Source organism: Doryrhamphus excisus, linkage group LG18 (genome assembly GCF_037039965.1).
Source record: "Doryrhamphus excisus strain RoL-2023G ecotype Guam linkage group LG18, RoL_Dexc_Guam_v1.1, whole genome shotgun sequence".
Lineage (NCBI taxonomy): Eukaryota > Metazoa > Chordata > Actinopteri > Syngnathiformes > Syngnathidae > Doryrhamphus > Doryrhamphus excisus.
Genome location: NC_136374.1, coordinates 9,924,330 through 9,946,681, shown reverse-complemented (window position 1 = coordinate 9,946,681; position 22,352 = coordinate 9,924,330). Strand labels below are relative to the sequence as shown.

Here is a 22,352-nt window from a genome sequence, read left to right as displayed (position 1 = left end):
TTAAGTGAGTTAAAAAAAAAATAAAACGGGAGCAGGCTTAGATTCATTGACTTTGATCACATCAGAAATATTCATGGGGGCACAAACACTCACACACTGACAGTGATACCTCTCAAGGCTGTCTATTAATTAAAGTGGAGCTCTTACCATGTGGGACCCCCACCCCAATACATCCTACTCTATCATCTGGGGCACCAACCCAAAAAAAAAAAAAGGGTTTTCTTCCCATCTCTTGTGGTTTCTCTTGAAAAGGGCCAATCTTCCCTCCCCAGCTTCTTGTGGGAAATGTAAAAAGTGCACAGAGGAAGACATGGGGATTTCTAGCTCATTTCTATAAAGAGCCTTTTATAATCCTTTCCTGCTTAATAACTTAAAGGGATTCAATTTCTCCCCTCATTGATGGAGAGGGGGTGGGGGTTATGATGGCACATTGTTGGGACGCAATTCAAGGTTAACACATCCTGCTCCCAAACTGCAGAATATAAGACGTCTGGGTGACGTCACAGGCACTCCCGATATTTAATTATAGCCTTTACCATCGAGAATTACATTGAGTTTATGCAAGTGGGTTTCATTGGGGGGTGGAAGAGGTCTCACGCCATATGCCACAAATTAAATACGAAGTGATGTCCCCTCCAGGTATCCTGTCACATAGGGTGTCTTTCATTAGGGGGCCTGTGTTTGACCCCCTGTCTCCCCAGTTTCCACCATTCTCCTGATGTCAACAGGTGGAGGGGGTTTGGTGATAAGACGCTTTAGAATTTCCAATCATTGTTGTTAAAACATGGGGACATAAAAATAGCCGTGTCGAAAATCTAAACACTGAAAATTCCTTGGATAAAATGAAAAAAAAAACAAAATAAAAAAAAAAATATAGGCATAATAGTATTCATTCATTCATTCATTCATTCATTTTCTACTGCTTTTTTCTCACGAGGGTCGCGGGGGTGCTGGAGCCTATCCCAGCTGTCTTCGTGCGAGAGGCGGGGTACACCCTGGACTGGTCGCATAATAGTATTGGTGTAATCAATTATTATTTTTTCCAAATCCACTTCATTTGAAATATATTTATACTTTAGTTATAAATGTATATAGTAATGTCCTGCATATATCATATCAATATAAAGGCCTAGATTTTTTTTAAAAGTGATTTTCATTTGTATTTTTTCCTACATATGTTAAATATCTTTATTTAAAGAAATATATATTTACAAAAACGAAATTACGTTATTACAACAATGTCAAATTTGACTCAACAGCGCCTCCGCTGGTTATAATTAAGTAGTGCACTCAATTTTTTCTTCAAGCTGCATTAAATCACCAATTATTTACACGTAAACGATTATTAAAATCTAAAAAATGTCAAATATATACGGACATATCTCTCCGTTTCGATCGACACTATCAGTTAAAACGTGTTAATTCCGAACACGAAACGATCAAGAATTGGCGCAAACTACACCACAATTAATTAGAATATGGATTATCTGCACACAATTGGACCCATCTTGATCGTGCAGATGGGTCCAGGTTGCCAAGTGTACAGAGTGTATCATAAAATAGACAGCGTGTGACCAAATATGATACAACATGTCTCATATTCCGCAGGTTGCAAATCAAACATTTATTATCCTAGATTTATGTAATGTCCCCCTCCCGCCAAACGTTTCCATCTCCGTCTCCTCAGAGGCGTTTAATTGGCAGCGCTTTGTTAGCACTGATGTTTAATTGGCTGTGAGAAAATGAATGAGGTTGACAGGAATCATCTGTCCACACGATCCCTGGTGGCTCCGAGTGGGAAATCATAACCTGAGCGGCTTTTTCCTCCTGCGAGGACCAGCTAGTTGAACTTGTCACATCTAATTAGGGTGTTCAAAACGCACTGGGGGCATCGGTGGGAAACAGGAGGCGGCATGGTCCGAGGGGGGGCAGCCAATAAGGCATTTTTGGGTCAGATGCTGGAAGAGGAGGAGGAGGAGGGAGGAGGTTGGAAGGAGGTGGAAGGAGGGATAAGCAATGTTGTTCAATTGGACCACAGCGGGCTTTTATTTCCAAGAAGACCTTCTTTTCTTTCTCTGTGCGCTTTACCGGCTATTACATCAATTACGGCTGTCCAGCAGCCATGGAGTGCAGCCTCCTTTTAATTGACTATGAAATTAATTAGAGCGGACATCTATTAAAGACTTTGGATCATTTTTGTAATTTAAAGGTGCAACAGAGGATTAATGACTTAGAGCATGCATTTATTTAGTGACAGTGTTTTTCCTCTATATATTTTACGTATTTATTTCTACATATTTATCATGTATATAGAATTATATGTATAATGTCCAGCCCCCCTATTTTTTGTAACTGTATGCAGTTTCACAATTAGAAACTGGTAACATAAATTGGACATGGAGAAGAGGTATATAGGATTAAATCATGTTGAATTGTGCAAAGTGTAAACAGGTGATTTAACTCTATTTAACTCCATCTTGTCATTGCAGTTGACAACAGGTGTTAGTTGCATTTTAGAAGACTTTCACACACTTTGTGTATTATTTTTTTATTTACTTTCTAGTGCAGCCCTGTGCAAAAAAAAAAAGCATTGTCTTCCTGTTCCATTTCAAGAGGCTTCATTCTTTTTTCGGTGGGGTGTGAATACTTTTTTTCTTGTAGAGCGAGAGGAGAGAAAAAAAAAGGCTGTGTGTGATGTCTGACAAGCCTCTTCTCGCCATTGTTCGGTGAACAGCTTCTAGAAAGGAGAGGAGAGAAAGAGGAGGGAGGAGAGAAAAGGCCTTTCTGTTATTTTCTGTCTTGAGACTCGCTATTCAAGCGAGTTGATGAACTCCTCCGAAAAGTTTATTAAGGGGAGCAAAACAATAGGAACCAAAGCCTTTGGGTGCCCGGGCAGACAGTTTATAAACTAGCAGCCATTGTGCCTCAAAGGCAGATGCATGAATACTTTTGAATGGGGGCCTTCAAACTGACACGATAAGGCTGGACAGCAGCACTTTTAAAAAGGGACACAGGCTGCTTCTGCTGCTGCTCAGATCTCTCGCTCTCTTAAAAAAAAATGCATTAATGTACATCTGCAAAAGGGGGGGGGAGTAAAAGGGGAGCTGGGTGCTGTCTGTTGTGGACATGCTTGTTTTTGCTTTGTGGGCTTAAGTATATGTTAGCAAAAAGAGGCGCATCAAGCCAAAAATCGAATAGATGCTGTCTTAGGTCTATTTATTAATAACATAATGTGGATATTGTATCATTTGTGTAAATAACCAACCAAACTTATTTAATAGGCTGCCATCTACCTCGACCAATTGGGTTGAAAGTGAGAGAGACCTTTACAGATACTCACTTCATACAGAACGGATTGTTAAATTAGTCTGTCTAAAATGTTTACTAATAAATCTCATTTAAAAGATGCCAACAAATAAAAAAAAAAAGTCCAACCGTTTTTTAATGTAAAAGTAGACTAAGTTGAGGTAAACATAAAAATGGTGGCAAAAGTTGTGCAAAATAATCGCTGGTTGTCAACAATTCCTTCCATCCATTTTCTAACCTGCTTATCTACGCTAGGGTCGCCGGGGGTATGCTGGAGCCTATCGATTCCGCATTCTTTTCCTGTTTGGATTTAATACTTGTTTTTTAACTAGAATGTTTATTCTAGTTCGAGGGAGCTGGGGAGCGCACCTGTGTATGACCTGTAACTACGGTTCATTAGATACATTTCGTTGTATCTCTGTTGGCTACTTCCTGATTTTTATTCTCCTTTGCTTGTGCATTCTTGTGTCAACCTTCCATAGTATGTTTTATGTTATAGTACTTTGCCTTTGTTATGTGAATGAAAGCCTTAAACCAAGGTGCAACAACATCCTGGCATCCTGAGGTAGGAAGGAATTTGTACCTTGTTTCGTCACAAATCGGTTAAGTAACATAACAGATCTAAAATGCATGGATAGTTCGACAAACCAAAATACTATATCCATGGTCATGATAATACATATTCGATTCCCACTAAAACACAATAGGGTCCTTCCTCTTCCCTATTCGCCATAAAATTGTGGATTTTGCATAATTCCGCAAACAAAACCGTTTGACTCACTCTCTGAAATTGAATCAACTCTCGAATTCTCAACTTTAGTCGAATGCTGCATGTGTAATCCTGTCACAATGTTTCATAAACAGACTTTTGTGTAGTTTTATCAAAATTGTTTAATACATAAACAAATGACATCAGTTTTATGAAGTCCATAAAATGTCTGCAGCTCTTCCTTGGCACCTTCCCCAATGCTTGAATATTTTTTTGCAAAGGAAACAGTACAGTACAGGTAAAAAATATATATATATAAAAGAGGTTGGATTGAGTGAGACATTGATTAAGAAAGAACAAAAATCAATAAAATGAACCAAAAACATTTTACCTAACTTTATTTGGATTTGCACAAATATTCAAGGATCCTTCCCTCATCACAAATGTATATAATAATGGCTGGAGTATTTTTTGTTTAACTAAGCAAAGTTTTGTCGGTTCAATAGTTTTGCCGTAGTTAAACAAACAAACCAAACATTTAAAATGTTATGGCTGGGTTTTAGACTTGTCAGTTCTCAGCAGTTTCAAACAAGGAAGCAGGCTGAAGACTCCTTGTCGGAGTTTATATGATTTCCAAGTATCAATGTGCATTGTCCTCCCTTGTTGATATACTTTTGAAGGGGGCCACGCTGGTCCCTCACAGCTAAGAAGATACATTATTCCCGTCCTTTTCAGCGGACAATAGACTGTCAGTCTTTATCCCTCATCCCTCCTCCCGTCCCTCCCCTCTTGCAGCTTTCCCTTTTTAGTCTTCTCGCTCTCTGGCTCGGTGCCTCTCGACTTCAGAGGGAGTCCGGTGATTTGTGACCCCGGCAACCCCGCACTTAATCTCGCTAAAGAGAGGGAGCATCCCATTTTCGGAGTGCTTGGCGCGCCCCGAATAGAGCGAGCCGGCTCTGGCAGGTGTCAACATTAGCAAACAATCGCTCGGCGGTCCCATTGCTTCGTAGCCCAGCGCGACACTGGACCTTAAAGTCTTTGAAAAGGAGCCACATAATGGGGGGGAGGACAAGGGAGAGATTACACTCTTAGACAGCTATTAGCGGGGATGAGGCTTTTCTAAACAAACAAGAAGGAGAAGGCGATCAATACTGTGTTAGTTTACCAAGTGGAGTCATTATTGTGGCTTATTTTCTGCCCCATTGTCTTTCTCGCCACTTTCCTCCAACATCTGTGGGCCGTATTGCCAATCCAATTTAGTCTGACGAAAGAGGGGGGGCAGAAGGGGTTGGGGGGGGCTTTATTTCTTCATACTCCAGCCCCTCTCGTCTGTGTCACTTGCAGTGGGCATCGCACTCACGCATTTGTCCTTGTAATGAATCCCGATTGGTGAGTATTACCTCGACTGGGATTGTGGTGGCTCAGATCCATTAGACTGGAGTGAGGGCAGGAAATGGGCCGGAGGAATGAGTTGACACGAGGACGGTGGCGTCTCTCAAGTGGATATGTCTTGACAAGAGGTGCCGGCGCCTCCCTAAAAGGCCATTTATTTGGCTCTCATGGGTTATTCACCAGGAGAGAAGGGAGGATTAGGGTTTTAACCGGAGCGGTCGGTGGTGGTCGGAACACGCTTGAACGGCGCTGGTAACCGACCATAGGTTGTTTATATTACAACAGCCTTTTAGATGATGAGAGATTTAAAAACAACATGAAATGTCTGGTCAGAAATGTTTGGAGAGGGAGGGGCATTTTACGGGCATTTCTATTATTGGCATATTTTTGCCAATCGCTGGTGATCCTTGAACATAATCTACATGAAAAGCGGGCATCTACTGTATTCCAGAGAGTTTTTTTATGTTCAGTAAAGTCAGTACATATAATTAATTAAAAAAAAAATCAGTTAATGATTTGGGGCTGCCCGGCGGTGGTGTGGTTTGCTCGCAGACCTCACAGCTAGGAGACCCGGGTTCAATTCCACCCTCGGCCATCTCTGTGTGGAGTTTGCATGTTCTCCCCGTGCATGCGTGGGTTTTCTCCGGGTACTCCGGCTTCCTCCCGCATTCCAAAAACATTCCATGGTGTACCCCAAAAAATAGTTATAAATCCTAAATCCATAATAATAAGATGCTGAAACAGAACATTCTCAGTTCCATTTTCTACTTGTGCATCTCTGTGTGGAGTTTGCATGTTCTCCCTGTGCGTGCGTGGGTTTTCCCCGGGTACTCCGGTTTCCTCCCACATTCCAAAAACATGCTAGGTTAATTGGCGACTCCAAATTGTCCATAGGTATGAATGTGAGTGTGAATGGTTGTTTGTCTATATGTGCCCTGTGATTGGCTGGCGACCAATCCAGGGTGTACCCTGCCTTTTGCCCGAAGACAGCTCGGATAGGCTCCAGCACCCCTTGCAACACTTGTGAGGATAAGCGGTGGAAAATGAATGAATGAGTTAATGATTTGGAGTGCATGAAAAATTTTGATCACATTGCCGTTTTTTAGTAACGATGCACCACACAGCAGCAACAGAACCAATGTTGTAATAGTGGTTTAATGGTAATGGTTTAATTATATTTGAACATCAGGTTGCAATTGAATGCATCACATAATCAATTCACAGTTCATTTTGGTAAGGGACCAAAATGCTCTGACAGCAACATTTTAAAGCGCATATAGAGGTCAAATTCGGCTACTGTTGATTAAAGAAAAAAAACGACAGCCACGGCGCCTATTAGAGACCCTAGTGGTGATTTGCTACGCATCCGGCGTAGATCAGCACCCCAATCAGCTGATCTACACACATGGTTTGCCATGATAAAAGCATTAGTAACTGACCTCGTGGCCTTAACAGACAATGGCGCCTACTGCTGGAGCGGGAATAACACGAAACATACATTTTTATTTTGTGTTCCCACTCAGAGGCACAGAGCGTTCCGTCTTTTGTCTGGACTCTACAGCGGGTTGCATTGCCCGCGACAGAGAGAGACAGAGAGCAATTTCCGTCGTAAACACAATTTAATTCACCGTGTAATTCCGTAAATCACAGTCATCCCGACTAACAAGTTATTTATCAGACGACAAAAACGTGGTTGGCGGCTGACAGCTGACGTCAAACCACAAAAGCCTTTCTTCCAGTTGAGATGAATCCTCCTGCTGAGAGATGACTGTAAACTTTTCTTTAGCGCTCAAAAAAAAAAAAAAAACACACAACCCCGCCCTTATGTGTGACTTTTTTCCATGATTTAATGATGGTTACTCATCAGTTCATTACACTTGACGGAGTGCTCTATTTAAACGTGTGAGCTTTGTCTGACATTTATTATAGTGCGATGCTTCCCGTACAAAACACAGTGTACACATTTCCCCGCCTGTCTGAGGGAATCTTGGCTACATTTTTGAGATGCACACTGTAATAATAATAATAAGCAAGACCTCTGGCACAAATGCACGTTTGTCTTGCCGATTAAGCTGTTGTTATTCCACCAAACCAAACAAAATGCAGAAATTAGCCGACACGACACAGGCTTTTTATTATGTCCATGATAAATCAGATGAGCCGGTCAGAAGCACGTAATTTATTGAAAGACGCGTACTTTCCAGCGATTCACCTCGCCGGCGAGGGTTGTCAAACTCTGAAAGGGTTTCCGCTGGTTAACCGCAAAGCGAGCTGCGTTTAGGGTGAGGGGGGGGGGGGGGGGGTGTGGAGACAAAAGGCATTTCTGGCTAATTTTATTACAATACAGGAAGAGGCGGCATAATGTGCAACAATAATTAGGTTTAGCACAGTGCCCCCGCTCTCTCTCTCTCCTCTCTGTCACAAACCATGCTCTGCTAGTTTAAAAATGGCCATTAGCCTATGCTACTTAGCGCCAGAACATTTCACATTTTATGCTCCTGATGTGCTCCAATGCTCAAATATTCATTTGTTTTTAATTGCGTATGCAACCGCGCGCTAAAGACAAACATGTTGTAAATCACAAATTGCTCAAATTGTCCAAAGAAAAAAGGGCGGAGCTGGCGTCCTGGTCCCTGCAAAAATAACAACTTGCAATGTTTTGTTCCCTATTTTCAAACTAATGGGCTTATTTCTGCATCGTCACTCATTCCCTCCTTGGGGAATATGTGAAAAGCTCCACATTACAGCCTCGCTTAAGCTCTTTGTTGCAAATACTCACGCTCTTTTATTATTAACAATCTGTCTTGGTGAAGCCGTTTATGCAGCAGCAGCGGCAGCTACCGTTTTATGTTTATATCATCTTCTTTTCTTGTGTCACGCAAACTTTTTTTTTCCCATAAAATTCACAGCCCAGAAAATTAGAAGACCTTCCTCAGGCACACACACACACACACACACACAAAGGGGTCCAGTGTGTGCATTCCTATACTGTGCTGTGGGTTAATCTGTCTTTGCTTCTGTGGAGAAAACCATATTCCTCCTCCTCCAAGAGACCTCAGCTTGCAGCCTTTTTTCTTATTTCCTGTATTTTTTTTTTTCAATGTAAGACGAGCATTTTTTTTTTTTTTTTTTGCCAGGGGACCACAGCTCAGGCTCAATTTGGCAAGGACCCCCTCAGCCCCTCACCACCCGCCCGCCTTTTAACTCTGTCCCTTGTTAATTTCATTATTTTCGCTTTGACCTCAATTAGTAAAGACTTTGAGGCAAGCGGTGACATTCTTGTAGACAGGGGATGCTGGAGAAGAAACCTGGCAAAGTTTGTTTTTTAGGATCTAGGATGTGTAATTAGGGGCTTTCCAGGAAAATGCCTTGTTGCGGCAAATTAAGGCACATTCAATGCAAAAGCAAGCCAAGAATATAGAAATTCAATACTTAAAGATGAGGGCAGTGTGTGTGAATCACACACTTGGATATTAAAAGTCTAATATTGACTAACAGAATTGACTCTCATGTGCCTTTTAGTAGAAATTATTACAAAATGGAGAATAGTACTGTAAATATTCTCCTCCTCCTATGATACTCCCCTTTTATCTGATGATTACAAATTCCTTTTTGTATATATGATCATAAAAAGATGCATTTATCATGGGGTTTATGCAATGCTTTATAGTTTATGGGATAAAATGAGCCTTTATTTTGTGCTATCGGGAGAAATTCAGTTTTTTTAGGCAGTGAGTGGAATGCAGCGCTACATAAGTACATAGAAATATATATATACATATATAGTATATGTATGTGAATTTATATATATATGTGTATATATATTTGTATAACAATAGCAACATCCATCCATCCAGAGGTGGGGTACACCCTGGACTGGTCGCCAGCCAATCACAGGGCACATATAGACAAACAACCATTCACACTCACATTCATACCTATGGACAATTTGGAGTCGCCAATTAACCTAGCATGTTTTTGGAATGTGGGAGGAAACCGGAGTACCCGGAGAAAACCCACGCATGCACGGGGAGAACATGCAAACTCCACACAGAGATGCCCAAGTGCGGAATCGAACTGAGAATGTTCTGTTTCAGCATCTTATTATTATGGATTTAGGATTTATAATTATTTTTTGGGGTACACTGTGGCCTAGTGGTTAGCATGTTGGCCACACAGTCATGAAGTCAGAAATTTCGGAGTACCCGGAGACGACCCACGCACACATCTAACCTTCACACAGAGATGCCCAAGCTGAGATTTGAACCCAATCTCATGACTGCGTGGCCACTGTTTGGCTCCACAAACAGCATAATTTTTAATATTGAAGACCCCCTAAACAATCATTGTTAAAAACAAACTCAACTCATCATCCTCCACATTCTTTAGCAAAGAGAGAATCCTTCAAGGCCGTCACGTTTTTCACACTTGGGCAGCACTCAGGCATGGGGAGTCAATATGTCAGCATTTATGGATGCCCTGCAGAGCTGCACAGGCCTGTCAGGCACCTATTCATGCTCTAATGGCCCCCTGAGGAGCTTGTCTCTGCGGGCTGAAAAGGCCGGGAGGCCCCAGCAGTGGACAGCCTGTTGTTGAAGGCAAGCGTGCGCTCTCACGGACGCTGCCGTGCCTTCATCCAAATGACAAGAGCTATAAAAGAGCATCGCTCTATGACTCTTCTACCCCCAAACACCTCCCTCCAAAAAAAAAATGGTAGGGGGAGCTGGCTAATTGTTTGTTGTGAGATTGTGAGATTGTGATTAAGGAAGATGTAGTCACCCATGCAATTCCAACTGTTTATAGAAGATATTCTTGGGGAAAACGGCGCTCTTATGTTGAAGGACGGTCACAGAAGTCTGTTCCGTACACCGAGAATGTGTGTAGACGAGCTACTTTCAAAATTAAAGTTGCTTCTCGATGTTCTTTCCTGGGATTCAAACTGACTAAAACACATCTGTGCAGATGTATTTAGCAAAGGGCTTTATTATCTCTTAGAAGCATGAATTTCATCATTTCACAACATTTTTAAGCTAAAATATTGGAGATATAATATTGGCCTCAAACTGACTAAAAGGCCTTTTAAAGTGTCTGAGCTTCATCATCTCACCAAAAAACAGGATTCCTTAACTTTTTAAGCTGACATTTTGGCAAGCTTTTTCCTCTTTGGGACTGAAACTTACCCAAACACATGTGTACTGTTAATTGTTTAGGTGTCCCTAACAAGTGCCTGAGCTTTGTTATCTTTAAAAGCATGAATCTCATTGGAAACCGGGATTCCCAAATTTTGGACATTTTCTTCCTCCCAGGGACTCAAACTGACTAAAACTGTTGACTAAAAAAAGTTGCTTAACTTGACAGCCAAGTAGTTTAGTTTCAGCTTTTGCGCTTTAACGCACTAGAGTTTTGTTTTGAGTTTAGGATAACCCGGGGAGCTTCTTCATGGCAAAAATTGTCTCTTAATCGCTGATGTGGTCGTCACATGAGCTTGCTATCAGGGATGCATCGTGCACTGCGAGGCCCCCCGTTCACTTCGGCAGCCCCTTTGGGATGGAAGAGGCAGAGAGAGACGTGCATTAAGCGGGCGATGCCATTCTCCCAAAAATGCAAATCGGGGGAAGTTGTTAGTTATTTGATGTTGCTTCACCCCCATCCTCATCCGCCACCAACTCTCCGCCCCCAAAACATCCCTCCACTCTCACTAACTCCGGTGTTGTTGTGCTTGAATCGCATGCAGTCCCGAGGACAGGCAGGCGTGTTTATATGCAGGCCCGGAGCGGCAGAGACAGCACAGAGACAGATGCATGTCACAGATAGCAGATCCCATCGCTTATCTGCGGCCTGTTTGCATAATTAGGCCTTTTGATATTCACCCCCCTGTGACTGACAAAAAGTATAATTGCGGTATCAAGGCACGACAAAAGGTAGGCACAAAAATAAACAAGTCGACATAAAAAGGGGGGAGAAAAGACTCCGTGTTATTTTTGTCCTGTGAGATAAAAAAAAAGTGTAAATAAACACATAAGCAGCATTTCCAGCTAAATCTGCTGTCAGTCAACTGGTGTGACTCGGTGCTCACAGGCTGGTCCTGTGAATGCTTTGCAACACACACACATACATACACACACATACACACACATACTACACACAGAGCGTGAGGCCTCATCGTAATTATGCTGGAACTAATATGCTTTTCAAAAATGAGCCATTATGAGCTAATACCGCACTGCCAAAGCCCTGTCTGTTTTTGTCCCTGCGTCTCGGATAGTGAGCAGAAAGGTGCAGCTGATAGGGAGGCCATTGTCGGTTGCCATGGCACAGGGGAGCACGAAAGCAGGGGCTTATTTGTAATATCTATGTTTGTCCTCTTTAGGAGGTAAGATACGTAGTTAGTAGGGGTGCTCCCATGGATATCGGCCGATATTTGCTTTAAAACACAGATTGGCTCTGCCCATTCTACATCATTCAGAATAACCATGTCTGCCATGTGTGGGACTTCCTGTCTTTGTGAGACTGATATAAGTTTGACATTGGTGCAGAATTTGGGTGCTAGCACTTGGAAGGGTGTGGTGAACGTGTGGCTTGCGACTAAGCCCCGGTCCCAACCCACTTTACTTGCAACTGTGGATTTGGGATTTGGGAGCGATCAGATACTATGTAGCACTTTTAGTGGAGGAGGAACATTTGTTGTGTGCAGGGCTATAGATGACGAGTGACGCACATGCCTTTTGTAACCACTTTGTGAGCATGCACGTGATTGGTGCACGTCAGTCTTGGCACTTCTCCAGTTCAGCTGTCCAATAAGCGTACATGGCTCGCATGGAGTGAACTCTTGCGTCACACTTGAAACGGGTATTGTGCACACTGATTTCAGCAGTGGTGCCAAGCTGAGGGACGAGTGCCTGCATTTTGTGTCCTCTCCGGGGTGTCGAGGGCAGTTACACTGTATGTACGTGATCGGTATCTGTATTGGTATCTGACAATTTCACCATGGATTATCGGAATCGGTATCAAACGTAAGGAAGGAAGTTGGAGGAGCATAAGGTGTCTAACATCCACATGAAGGAATGGAAGAAGAGAGTTTTTAGGCAGCGCTTGATAACAATGGTTCAGTCTTTTGAACAGATACAGTATTTAGACAATTATGTTTGTGTGTTGGGGCTGCACAGCGGTCAAGTGGTTAGCGCACAGACCTCACACCAAGGAGACCAGGGTTCAATCCCACCTTTGGCCATCTCTGTGTGGAGTTTGCATGTTCCCGCCGTGCATGCGTGGGTTTTCTCTGGATTCTCCGGTTTCCTCCCACATTCCAAAAACATGCTAGGTTAATTGTCGACTCCAAATTGTCCATAGGTATGAATGTGAGTTTGAATGGTTGTTTGTCTATATGTGCCCTGTGATTGGCTGGCCACCAGTCCAAGGTGCACACCCGAAGACAGCTGGGATAGGCTCCAGCACCCCCGCGATAAGTGGTAGAAAATGAATGAATGTTTGATAGTACATCCCTACTGCTAAATAAGCAAGAAAATTGGTCACTGTGTACTAATCTTTTCAGACACTCATTAAAAAAACATTGATCTAAACACGATACTCTAGTAAGAAAAGCGGAATATCCATGATTGGCCCTCGTTTGATTAAAGATTTTTGTATTAAAGCCATCCATTTCCTCTATCGTGCCATTTGTAATTCAATGTAGCTTTAATTCATTCTGTGTCTTAATCAAGTACTTAGCTAAACAAAGTGCTGACCAGCATTTGAAAATCAATGTTGGTGTGTGTGTGTATGGGGGGGACTGATCTTAAGGGGCCCCCTGGAGGAGAGGAGTAATCGTGCCCACTGGATGGCACATAATTATATTCTAATTGGACCCTAAGTAACGAGCCGGGCACGCTGGAGGTTTATCAATATCCCACCAAGCCTTAGAGCGGCGCTATTATGCGAAAGGTCTAATCAGTATGTACCTTTTTGTTGCAGAGCCGACCATTAACGAATGGGTCTGACATCCCTGCGGGAGGGTTGTTTACTGATTATTATTAATGTTGGCACATGAGGGAGTGGAATTAAAGAAAAAGAGGACAACATGATGATTAAATGTTTGTTTAGAAGATCCTAAGCAGACCTTCATCATTCTCTTTATGTTATGTTTAGTTGAAGAAGGCTTTGTTAACATTAGTTATTGATTATTATTGATTACGCAAAAACATTATTGCACATAAACAAAGCAGACTTTTTTTTCTCCTTGATTTGTTCACTGTTTTAATGTAAAGTGGAAGAGTATTGTTGCAACCTTTCATACATTTTAAAAGGAATTACTTCTTTTTTATTTGTTGTTTTGGTTGCATTACTCCAGTTTTGACTTTTTGGATCAAATATGAAGACTTCCTGTAGTAGTAGTAGTACTGTATTGTTTTCTGCTGGAGCCTATCCCAGCTGTCTTCTGGTGAGAGGCGGGGTACAGCCTGGACTGGTCGCCAGCCAATCACAGGGCACATATAGACAAACAACCATTCACACTCACATTCATACCTATGGACAATTTGGAGTCGCCAATTAACATTTTTGGAATGGAATGTTTTTGGAATGTGGGAGGAAACCGGAGTCCCCGGAGAAAACCCACGCATACACGGGGAGAACATGCAAACTCCACACAGAGATGGCCGAGGGTGGAATTGAGCCCTAGTTTCCTAGCTGTGAGGTCTGCGCGCTAACCACTCGACTGCTGTGCAGCCCGTTTATGTGATGTATTATGCAAAAAATGATATCCGCTGACATACATACATAGCAGACATCTTTTTTCTCCTTGATTGTTTTGGAAGTTGTTCTGTTTTGAATGTATATTACTGCCCCCTTCAGTACTGGAGCGGAACCATATTAACTTTTTTTGTACACTTTGTATGTATGTACTATGTGTCTATGTTGTGTGGGTTTTTCCTTCTTTATCCAAAATACAAATACTAATGTTTTTTTTCTATTAATGGGGTTACTTGGGTGGCATGGCGAGTTCTATCCTCCCGTAATTGGACAAGTTACTCAACTCCCAGTTGCTCCTGATGCAGCACCATCAGTAGATACAGTAAATGTGCTAACAGTGTCAAATGTGTCTTGGAGGTGGAAAAGCGCTATACAAGTGATTGACCACTTACTTTCTAAGACCACCCATGAATGGTGAAAAAAGTGATCAAGATGCACATAAAAATGCCAATTTTTGGTAAATGGCTCACCTCTCTCCGCTCCAAACCCTTTAGCTAGATTAACGTTTACATTCCGCTCAGATTTTGTATCAGCAGTTTCAATCAAATAACTCTATATAAAATTAGATCCCATTCAGCTTACCTTCTCTCTTCAATTGCCATTGTCCTAAATATGCCTCACACACTTATTATACACATTTCATGTATAAAATGCACAAGTACTCACCATTAATAAATGCTAATGTAATGATCCATGAATAAATGGAACTGGAGTCACAATATAGCCTTCATGCTTGGTTGTCAAGCTATGTATAATCCACACTGCATGTCTGTTCTACTAATGATTTATGATCATATATTAACATGCGTGGTGCCATGGCGCCATGGTGCGTTCAATGATTGACAAATAAGATGCTTGATGTAAAAAAAATAATCAGTTAAGTATAAATAAGGATTAAATAAAGACACAGGCATGTAAACATATCACATATTCATAAATTATAACAGATTCATGGTGATTGAGAAATGTTTTCTGCAAGAAATTATACATTTTTTAGCAAATATCTGTGAATCCTGAATGGTGACCGTGCGGCGGTTTACTGTTTTTTTATTGGACGGTGCAAAAACTACTTCCATGACATCACCATGTGAATACTAGACCCCCCCCCCCCCCCCCCCCAACACACTTTTGTTTTTCTTTTCAAGCATTTTTCTTAATTTCTCTGTGAATAATGCATCACATTCAGGCCTATGCACATATGCATGTAACTCTCCGATGTTGGCAGAGGTGGTCTCCACTCCCAAGTCCCAGCTGGGCCGTGCACGTATTGTGTTGTACCACGTTCCCTTTCCACCCCATCCTCATTACAGGCAGGCCTGTTGACCTTGCGCTTGTGGTTCATGTTTGAGAGCAGATGTGTTGGCTCTGAAGGGCTTAATGGAGAGCTGCAGTGCATGCCATCAGCTGTTGAGGGTTATCAATCATTAGCCCGCTGGCAGGTCTGAATGTGACACCCGCAGCGGGTTCCACGGTAAAGTAAAGTCTGCACAAGGAAAAGACTATCATTTAAGAAGGTAGAAGACGTCCCATCGAGTTTGCGTTGACTGCGTCCCCCCACCATTGTAGGACGCAGGGGTGACTTTGGAAAGTGGTCTCAAGTGTCGTCACAGCAATTTTGCGCCCCGACCGAAATGTGCATCCTGGTGAAAACCAACAAAAGATATGCGGTGTATGTACATTTTCAACTTTTGTATGTTCAAGGGTGTTCGTTGGTGTGTGTTTCAAGAATCAATCTTTATTAAAAAGGATAAGACTGAAGAATTGATTTAATGAATGCGGCCTCATGTCCGGCGGCCACGTGTAATCCGCAGAGAATCGTCGAGCGCGAGCTCAGGGGGGACAAAAAAAATGTTCGTGGAAGACTGGTGGAGTGGCCTGTGATGATAGTCTCCATATAATCCCCTAATTCCTTGTTTAATTAAACTCTGGAGCTGGCCTTGAGACTCTGCCAGCTCTGTTGCTCTTTTGTTCTCACAGTTGTTATTCCGAGGCTATGTTTGAGTATTCTTTTGTCCACTTGTGTTGATAGATGCTGCTGAAGTGAGCCGTAAACGGAAACAATAAATTAGGCGCTAGGAAGTAGCTCGGTGACTACCGGAGCGGTACGCCACCTCGGTACCTGGGTTTAAGATCACAGGAAGGACATGAAACTGCTTAGCCTTTGTGTAAACAGCTCTGTTATGGTTTTTAAATGAAACTGCTTACATGTATGTTTATACAGTGGATCCTCTCTTAGCATCATTAAAGTGTTCCAAAGGGTTAGACTCTAACAGATGTTAACCAAGTCAAATTCTTCCATAAGAAATAAATCTAATGAATCTGTTCCAGAAAGCCCAAAAGTTTAACATTAAACACTTTTGTAATTTTAGAATGATGGTTTTACTAGTAGAAAACAATTGGGAATTTAGATAAATAATAAATGAAAGTTATAAATGAGCATTTAAGTTTAGTAGGAAGCTAACATGGACATTTTTGGATTAAAAAAAGATACATTAAAGGGGACCTATTATGCTTTTTCCACTTTTCTGACCTATAAATATAGTTAGAATGTTGTATTCTTGTGTTAAACAGTGCCAATGTTTCAGATAATGAGGTTTTTGCATTTGGAAGTGAGCTCAGAAAAAGTTTGAGATGGCTCAAAACGCTCAGTTTCAAACGCGTGGTAAAACAGACCCTTTGTGATGTCACAGAGGGGCGGACATCCTTATATGGTTCATTGTTAGGAAGCACTTTGGGCATTTGACCAATCACAGCGGAGTGGTCATGCCCAGAAGTGGGTTGTGGGTATAATAAATTAAAACAGAATAGGTGCAGATTCTGGAAAATCTAACAAGTTTTTGTGCGGGTTATTGTGTGTAGCTGCTCTATAGGAGACCACAACTCAATACAAAAGGTTGAAAAATGAGCATGATAGGTCCCCTTTAAGAACAGAGTTGGACTCACCCAGCGTATTATTTGTTGTATTACAACATGACAAGATGAAAATCGGAGAATATGGCGCAGTAAACTCTCTTCCTGCATTACTGTGTGATTCATTCATTAATTTTTTTTATAATTCCAGGCCTAGTGCCGATGAAACATTTCTTTTCCGAAGAAAAAATCTTATCACGTTTTAATCTCGCAATATCCCTTCATTTATATGGTATATGTGTAATAGTTGACAATGTTTATTTTTAGAAAAGTGCAGAAATACAGACCAGTGCAGCAGTAACAATAACATTTTCAGGGGCATAAAATATTATTTTCTTGTAATAAATAGCTGAAGTGCAGCACTAATAGCAAACAGAAGAGGTTTTTCCACTCTTTGGTTTTGTCCCGATTTGTTGACAGAGTCGACGGGTGACTCTGGGCAGTTACACCACCCATCCCCCACTTATGTATGTTCCATGCCGATAAATCTGATTAGGAATACATGTGCTGTTACACTACTATAGGTGACCATTCTATGGGCTGTCATTGGAGCCGAGTGGTGTCAGAAGCGGGATTCTGGTGTCTCTTCTTCCACATCTTTCCTTTCTTCTCCCTCTCCCACACTCTTCTGGACTGTGCATGATGCAATCCAACAAGGCCCGCAGCAACACTGGCACATCACCGCCGCCTTGTCAGTGTCTCAATGAGGAAATTATGAAAATAAGAATTTTGTGACATGAAATGAAAGGGGCCATGCAGTCTGAATAGACATGCAGAGGTGGTGAAAATGATGCAATTTTCCAAATGCAGTTATAATGGTAATGTTGCGATGGTAATGCTGTCAAAAAATTTCCCTGTCGGCCCGGATTGTGCAGCTTTGTGCCGTATCTATGTTCCTCGAGCGGAAACTCAGCTTAGTTGAATGCTTCAAAAGTGGTGTAAAATGTGTTCTAATTCACTTAATGACAGAAGACGCAAACACAAGGAGAGCTGAATGGCTTTGCTATGATATTATGCTTACACACACTGCGGCTGTGTGTTGTGTATAAGCAGCATGCCCTTGGCCAACCAGAGGCGAGGAGCAGCAAGGTGGCCTGTGCAGATTAACCCGACTACCCCCGCTCCCTCTCTAGCGCTTAACTTCTTCTTAACCCCCCCTACCCCCCCACTACTGAGGCAGGATTGTGCATCAGGGCTTTTTTTTTATTGTATATAAAAAATATTCACAGATCAAGATAATATTCTTACAGCTGTCATTGGAATGGAATGATGCATTTCCTGAACTACAACTATTCTACTCTTTCTTTACCCCTCAGGTAGCCGCACAGACGATGGTTCCGACGTGGATTCGGAGCCCGATTTGCCGTTGAAGAGGAAGCAGAGGCGCAGTCGCACCACCTTCACCGCCGAGCAGCTGGAGGAGCTGGAGAAGGCTTTTGAGAGGACACATTACCCGGACATCTACACCCGGGAGGAGCTGGCTCAGAGGACCAAGCTGACCGAGGCCAGAGTGCAGGTAGGGTCCCGCCGCCTATTGAGGTCAAAAAGCATGGAACAGTCTTAAGCCACCATTTTTGTTGTTTTACTTCCCCTTTTGCATTGCACTCATTTGGGCTTTTTGAAACAGTACTTTTTTTTGGTAATCATTGTTCATCGATGCGCTGCACGTCGGTCGAGTGGTTAGCGCGCAGACCTCACAGCTAGGAGACCCGAGTTCAATCCCACCCTGGAGTTTGCGTGTTCTCATGCATGGGTTTTCCCCCCGGTCTCCCCCATTCCAAAAACATGCTAGGTTAATTGGTGACTCCAAATTGTCCATAGGTATGAATGTGAGTGTGAATGGTTGTTTGTCTATATGTGCCCTGTGATTGGCTGGCGACCAGTCCAGGGTGTACCCCGCCTCTCGCCCGAAGACAGCTGGGATAGGCTCCAGCACGCCTGCAACCCTCGTAGGACAAGCGGTAGAAAATGAATGAATGAATGAATATTCATCAACGCTAACGGGTGTGGCTCTGCCATAGTACAAAGCTCAACTCCCAGATGCCTTAAGAGCTGCAGGGAACGACTTGACGGCTCGGGATTTTAGCTTGTTGCTTATTGCGCTGCTCAGTTCTCAATCAGTGGGGATCTAGGGATGCGGGTTGAAGTGCATTACACTAACAAATAGGATTTTTTGGGATACAATATCTGACTGATGAATTTTATTGAAACATTATCAATATATCCTGATTGATCCTGAGTGTGTTCCTCAAAAAGAGTGAAATTCTACAATAATACTTTTTGGCATGTTTTCTCCCTTTATGATGTTTGTGCAGGGCTGCACGGCGGTCGAGTGGTTAGCGTGCAGACCTCACAGTTATGAGACCAGGGTTCAATTCCCCCCTCGGCCATCTCTGTGTGGAGTTTGCATGTTCTCCCCGTGCATGCGTGGGTTTTTTTGTTTCCAAAACCATGCTAGGTTAATTGGTGACTCCAAATTGTCCATAGGTATGAATGTGAGTGTGAATGGTTGTTTGTCTATATGTGCCCTGTGATTGGCTGGCGACCAGTTCAGGGTGTACCCCGCCTCTCGTCCGAAGACAACTGGGATAGGCTCCAGCAAATAAACTGAATGAATGAATGTTTGTGCATTTGGGTACCATTTTTGATGAATAATCACATTGACTTTAAAGCAAAATGGTGGGTTCTAGCCAACTATAGGTGCTCCAAGGTTAACATGGCAATAAAAGAGCAACTATTGTATTAGTTACAGGCTATTTTGTAGTCTAATGATTGTTTTATGTATGGCCTAATGTTCAGTAGCTGAAGTATGACGATTTGAAGAGATGCTTTTAGTGCTTTTAAAAAGGTTCCCATGCTAATCGGCCGCTCCTTCGTTGTAGCTGTCTGCCTGCCTGGGTGCCATGCAGCTGTGTGTCAAAGCAAGGGAAAATATTTACAGTAGAGTTATAGCGGCAGCTGTTCTCCCAAAGTTTAGGAGGGGGGCGGAAGGTGAAAAAGAAAAAAAAAAAAAAGCAGAGAAAGAAGGCAACGCATTCCCGCTGGATTTCTCATTCCGGCCCCTTGGCCCAGGATCTCATCCCATCACTTTCAAGCTTGCCGCTGCTTGTAAAACCTTCCACATATCACACAGTGTTCCTCATCCTCTCCTGGGACCCCCGTGCCCTGACAACATTAATCAATCAGCCACCGGTTGGGGGTGGGGGGAGTCTGGGGCACCCCTCTCCTCTTACCGCAGTCATTCACACTCTGTCTGAACCCCTGGAAGTGCACAGCGCATGCTAAGTGTTCATCACTTGCAATAACTGCTTGCACACATGTCTACGTCCATCTCGCCTCCTCACACAATTCTTATTTCATGAGACACTCTGTTGGTTTTTGTGTTTTAGATGTGATACTCACATATGGTACATGTGCAGGAAGCAGCTGCTCCAATAGAAATCATTCATCTGTAAACCCGTAGAAAAACAGTCAAATAGTCTTTAAGTAAGGACCTGTTGAAATACTTAGAATTCTATATTCCCAACATGGGAAATGTATTTCACTGGTGCGGAACCTCCAAACTTGAACACAGTTGGTTGTCAGAGGGTTAAATAATTTTGATAATAAATAATTGTATTGATAGATTTAAAACTGGAGTAATTTTTTTGGTTATATTTTATCATAGGCAGGTTGACATGGAAATACAAAAAGAAGTAATAGCAGTATTACATAAGTTCTATCTATCTACCACACTGCTAATACATTTTTTTTACGATTATAGTTATTATATAGTACTTACTTATAGTACTATTATAGTTACTATTTTCCCTTTTACTAATACTGAAACTAACAAAGATTTTTGGGTGCACCCAAATATCTTGCAAAAATCCATTTCAGGGCTGCACGGCGTTCGAGTGGTTAGCACACAGACCTCACAGCTAGGAGACCCGAGTTCAATCCAACTCTCAGCCATCTCTGTGTGGAGTTTGCATGTTCTCCCCGTGCATGCGTGGGTTTTCTCCGGGTACTCCGGTTTCCTCCCACATTCCAAAAACATGCTAGGTTAATTGGCGACTCCAAATTGTCCATAGGTATGAATGTGAGTGTGAATGGTTGTTTGTCTATATGTGCCCCCGCCTCTGGGATAGGCTCCAGCACCCCCGCGACCCTTGTGAGGATAAGTGGTAGAAAATGAATGAATGAATGAAATCCATTTCATTCAATTGGATGATCTTTTTTCCAATAGTGGTTGCATGTTCCAATGGTACACTCTTTCTTATTTATACGCCAACTTTTAACATTCATTCATTCATTCATTTTCTATTGCTTATCTACCGCGAGGGTCGCGGGTATGCTTGAGCCTATCCCAGCTGTCTTCAGCGACCTCTCGCCTGACATTCATACCTATGGACAATTTGGAGTCGCTAATTAACCTAGCATGTTTTTGGAATGTGGGAGGAAACCGGAGTACCCGGAGAAAACCCATGCATGCACGGGGAGAACATGCAAACTCCACACAGAGATGCCCAAGGGTGGAATCGAACTCGGGTCTCCTAGCTGTGTGACATGCACGCTAACCACTCGTCCACTGTGCAGCCTTCCGTATAATTAATATCATATAATTGTATTTTTTGTATGTTTTTTTCATAACTATTATTGTTATTGTTAGTATTATTTGATTATGATCTATTAGTTACCTTCTATATAATCTTTTTTTATATAAATAAGCCGTCAAAGAAGATGTCTCCATTACTTGTTTATGGACAGGATGGTATAAAACACTGTGAATTCTCGGGGCGATAGCAAAAAAAAAAAGGTAGGATTATGCTTGAACATGTGAAAGATCTTATTGACTTTGGTGGACATAAAGTACAGTATGGTGGTCTTACAGGACCAAATAATACACTTACGGTTTCTATGAGTAGTAACATGGTCACCAAAGTAGTAGAAGGTTATGTGTGCCATGGTTACATCCTTGGTTGTGTTTTTGGATGGAATGTGCACGTGTCTTTGTGAAACAAGCACCAGCTGGGCCTTTACATTTAGGTGCCCAAATGGCAGCAAAGAAAGAAGACCCTTTGGCCCGGAAAGCCCATCTTCTCCTGCACAGCTGCAGTGATGCATCCTCCAGATGTCCTAGAGAGACCGATGGGTGCATTGGGTTAAGAATAAAACAATCATGGTGTAAATCACCCGTGTGTCTTCTGGTCATCCACCACGGTGATGGTTAGGGGAGTAGAGGTGCAACTTGGGAGGCCCGAGCTGTCAATATGTGCTGATTCGCAAACCTCATAAACGGATGCAC

General features: G+C 42.3%; 1 protein-coding gene across 4 annotated transcripts in view; it reads left to right on the top strand.

Annotated features, from left to right (window-relative positions):
• Positions 1-22,352, top strand: part of pax7a (paired box 7a) — a 62,773-nt gene that overhangs the window by 7,230 nt on the left and 33,191 nt on the right. For all 4 annotated transcript variants that reach the window (XM_058054785.2, XM_078798342.1, XM_058054782.2 and 1 more), the window contains one exon: positions 18,382-18,581. In XM_058054785.2, the coding sequence (XP_057910768.1) occupies positions 18,382-18,581 (200 nt within the window). The remainder of the gene's footprint in view (positions 1-18,381; positions 18,582-22,352) is intronic.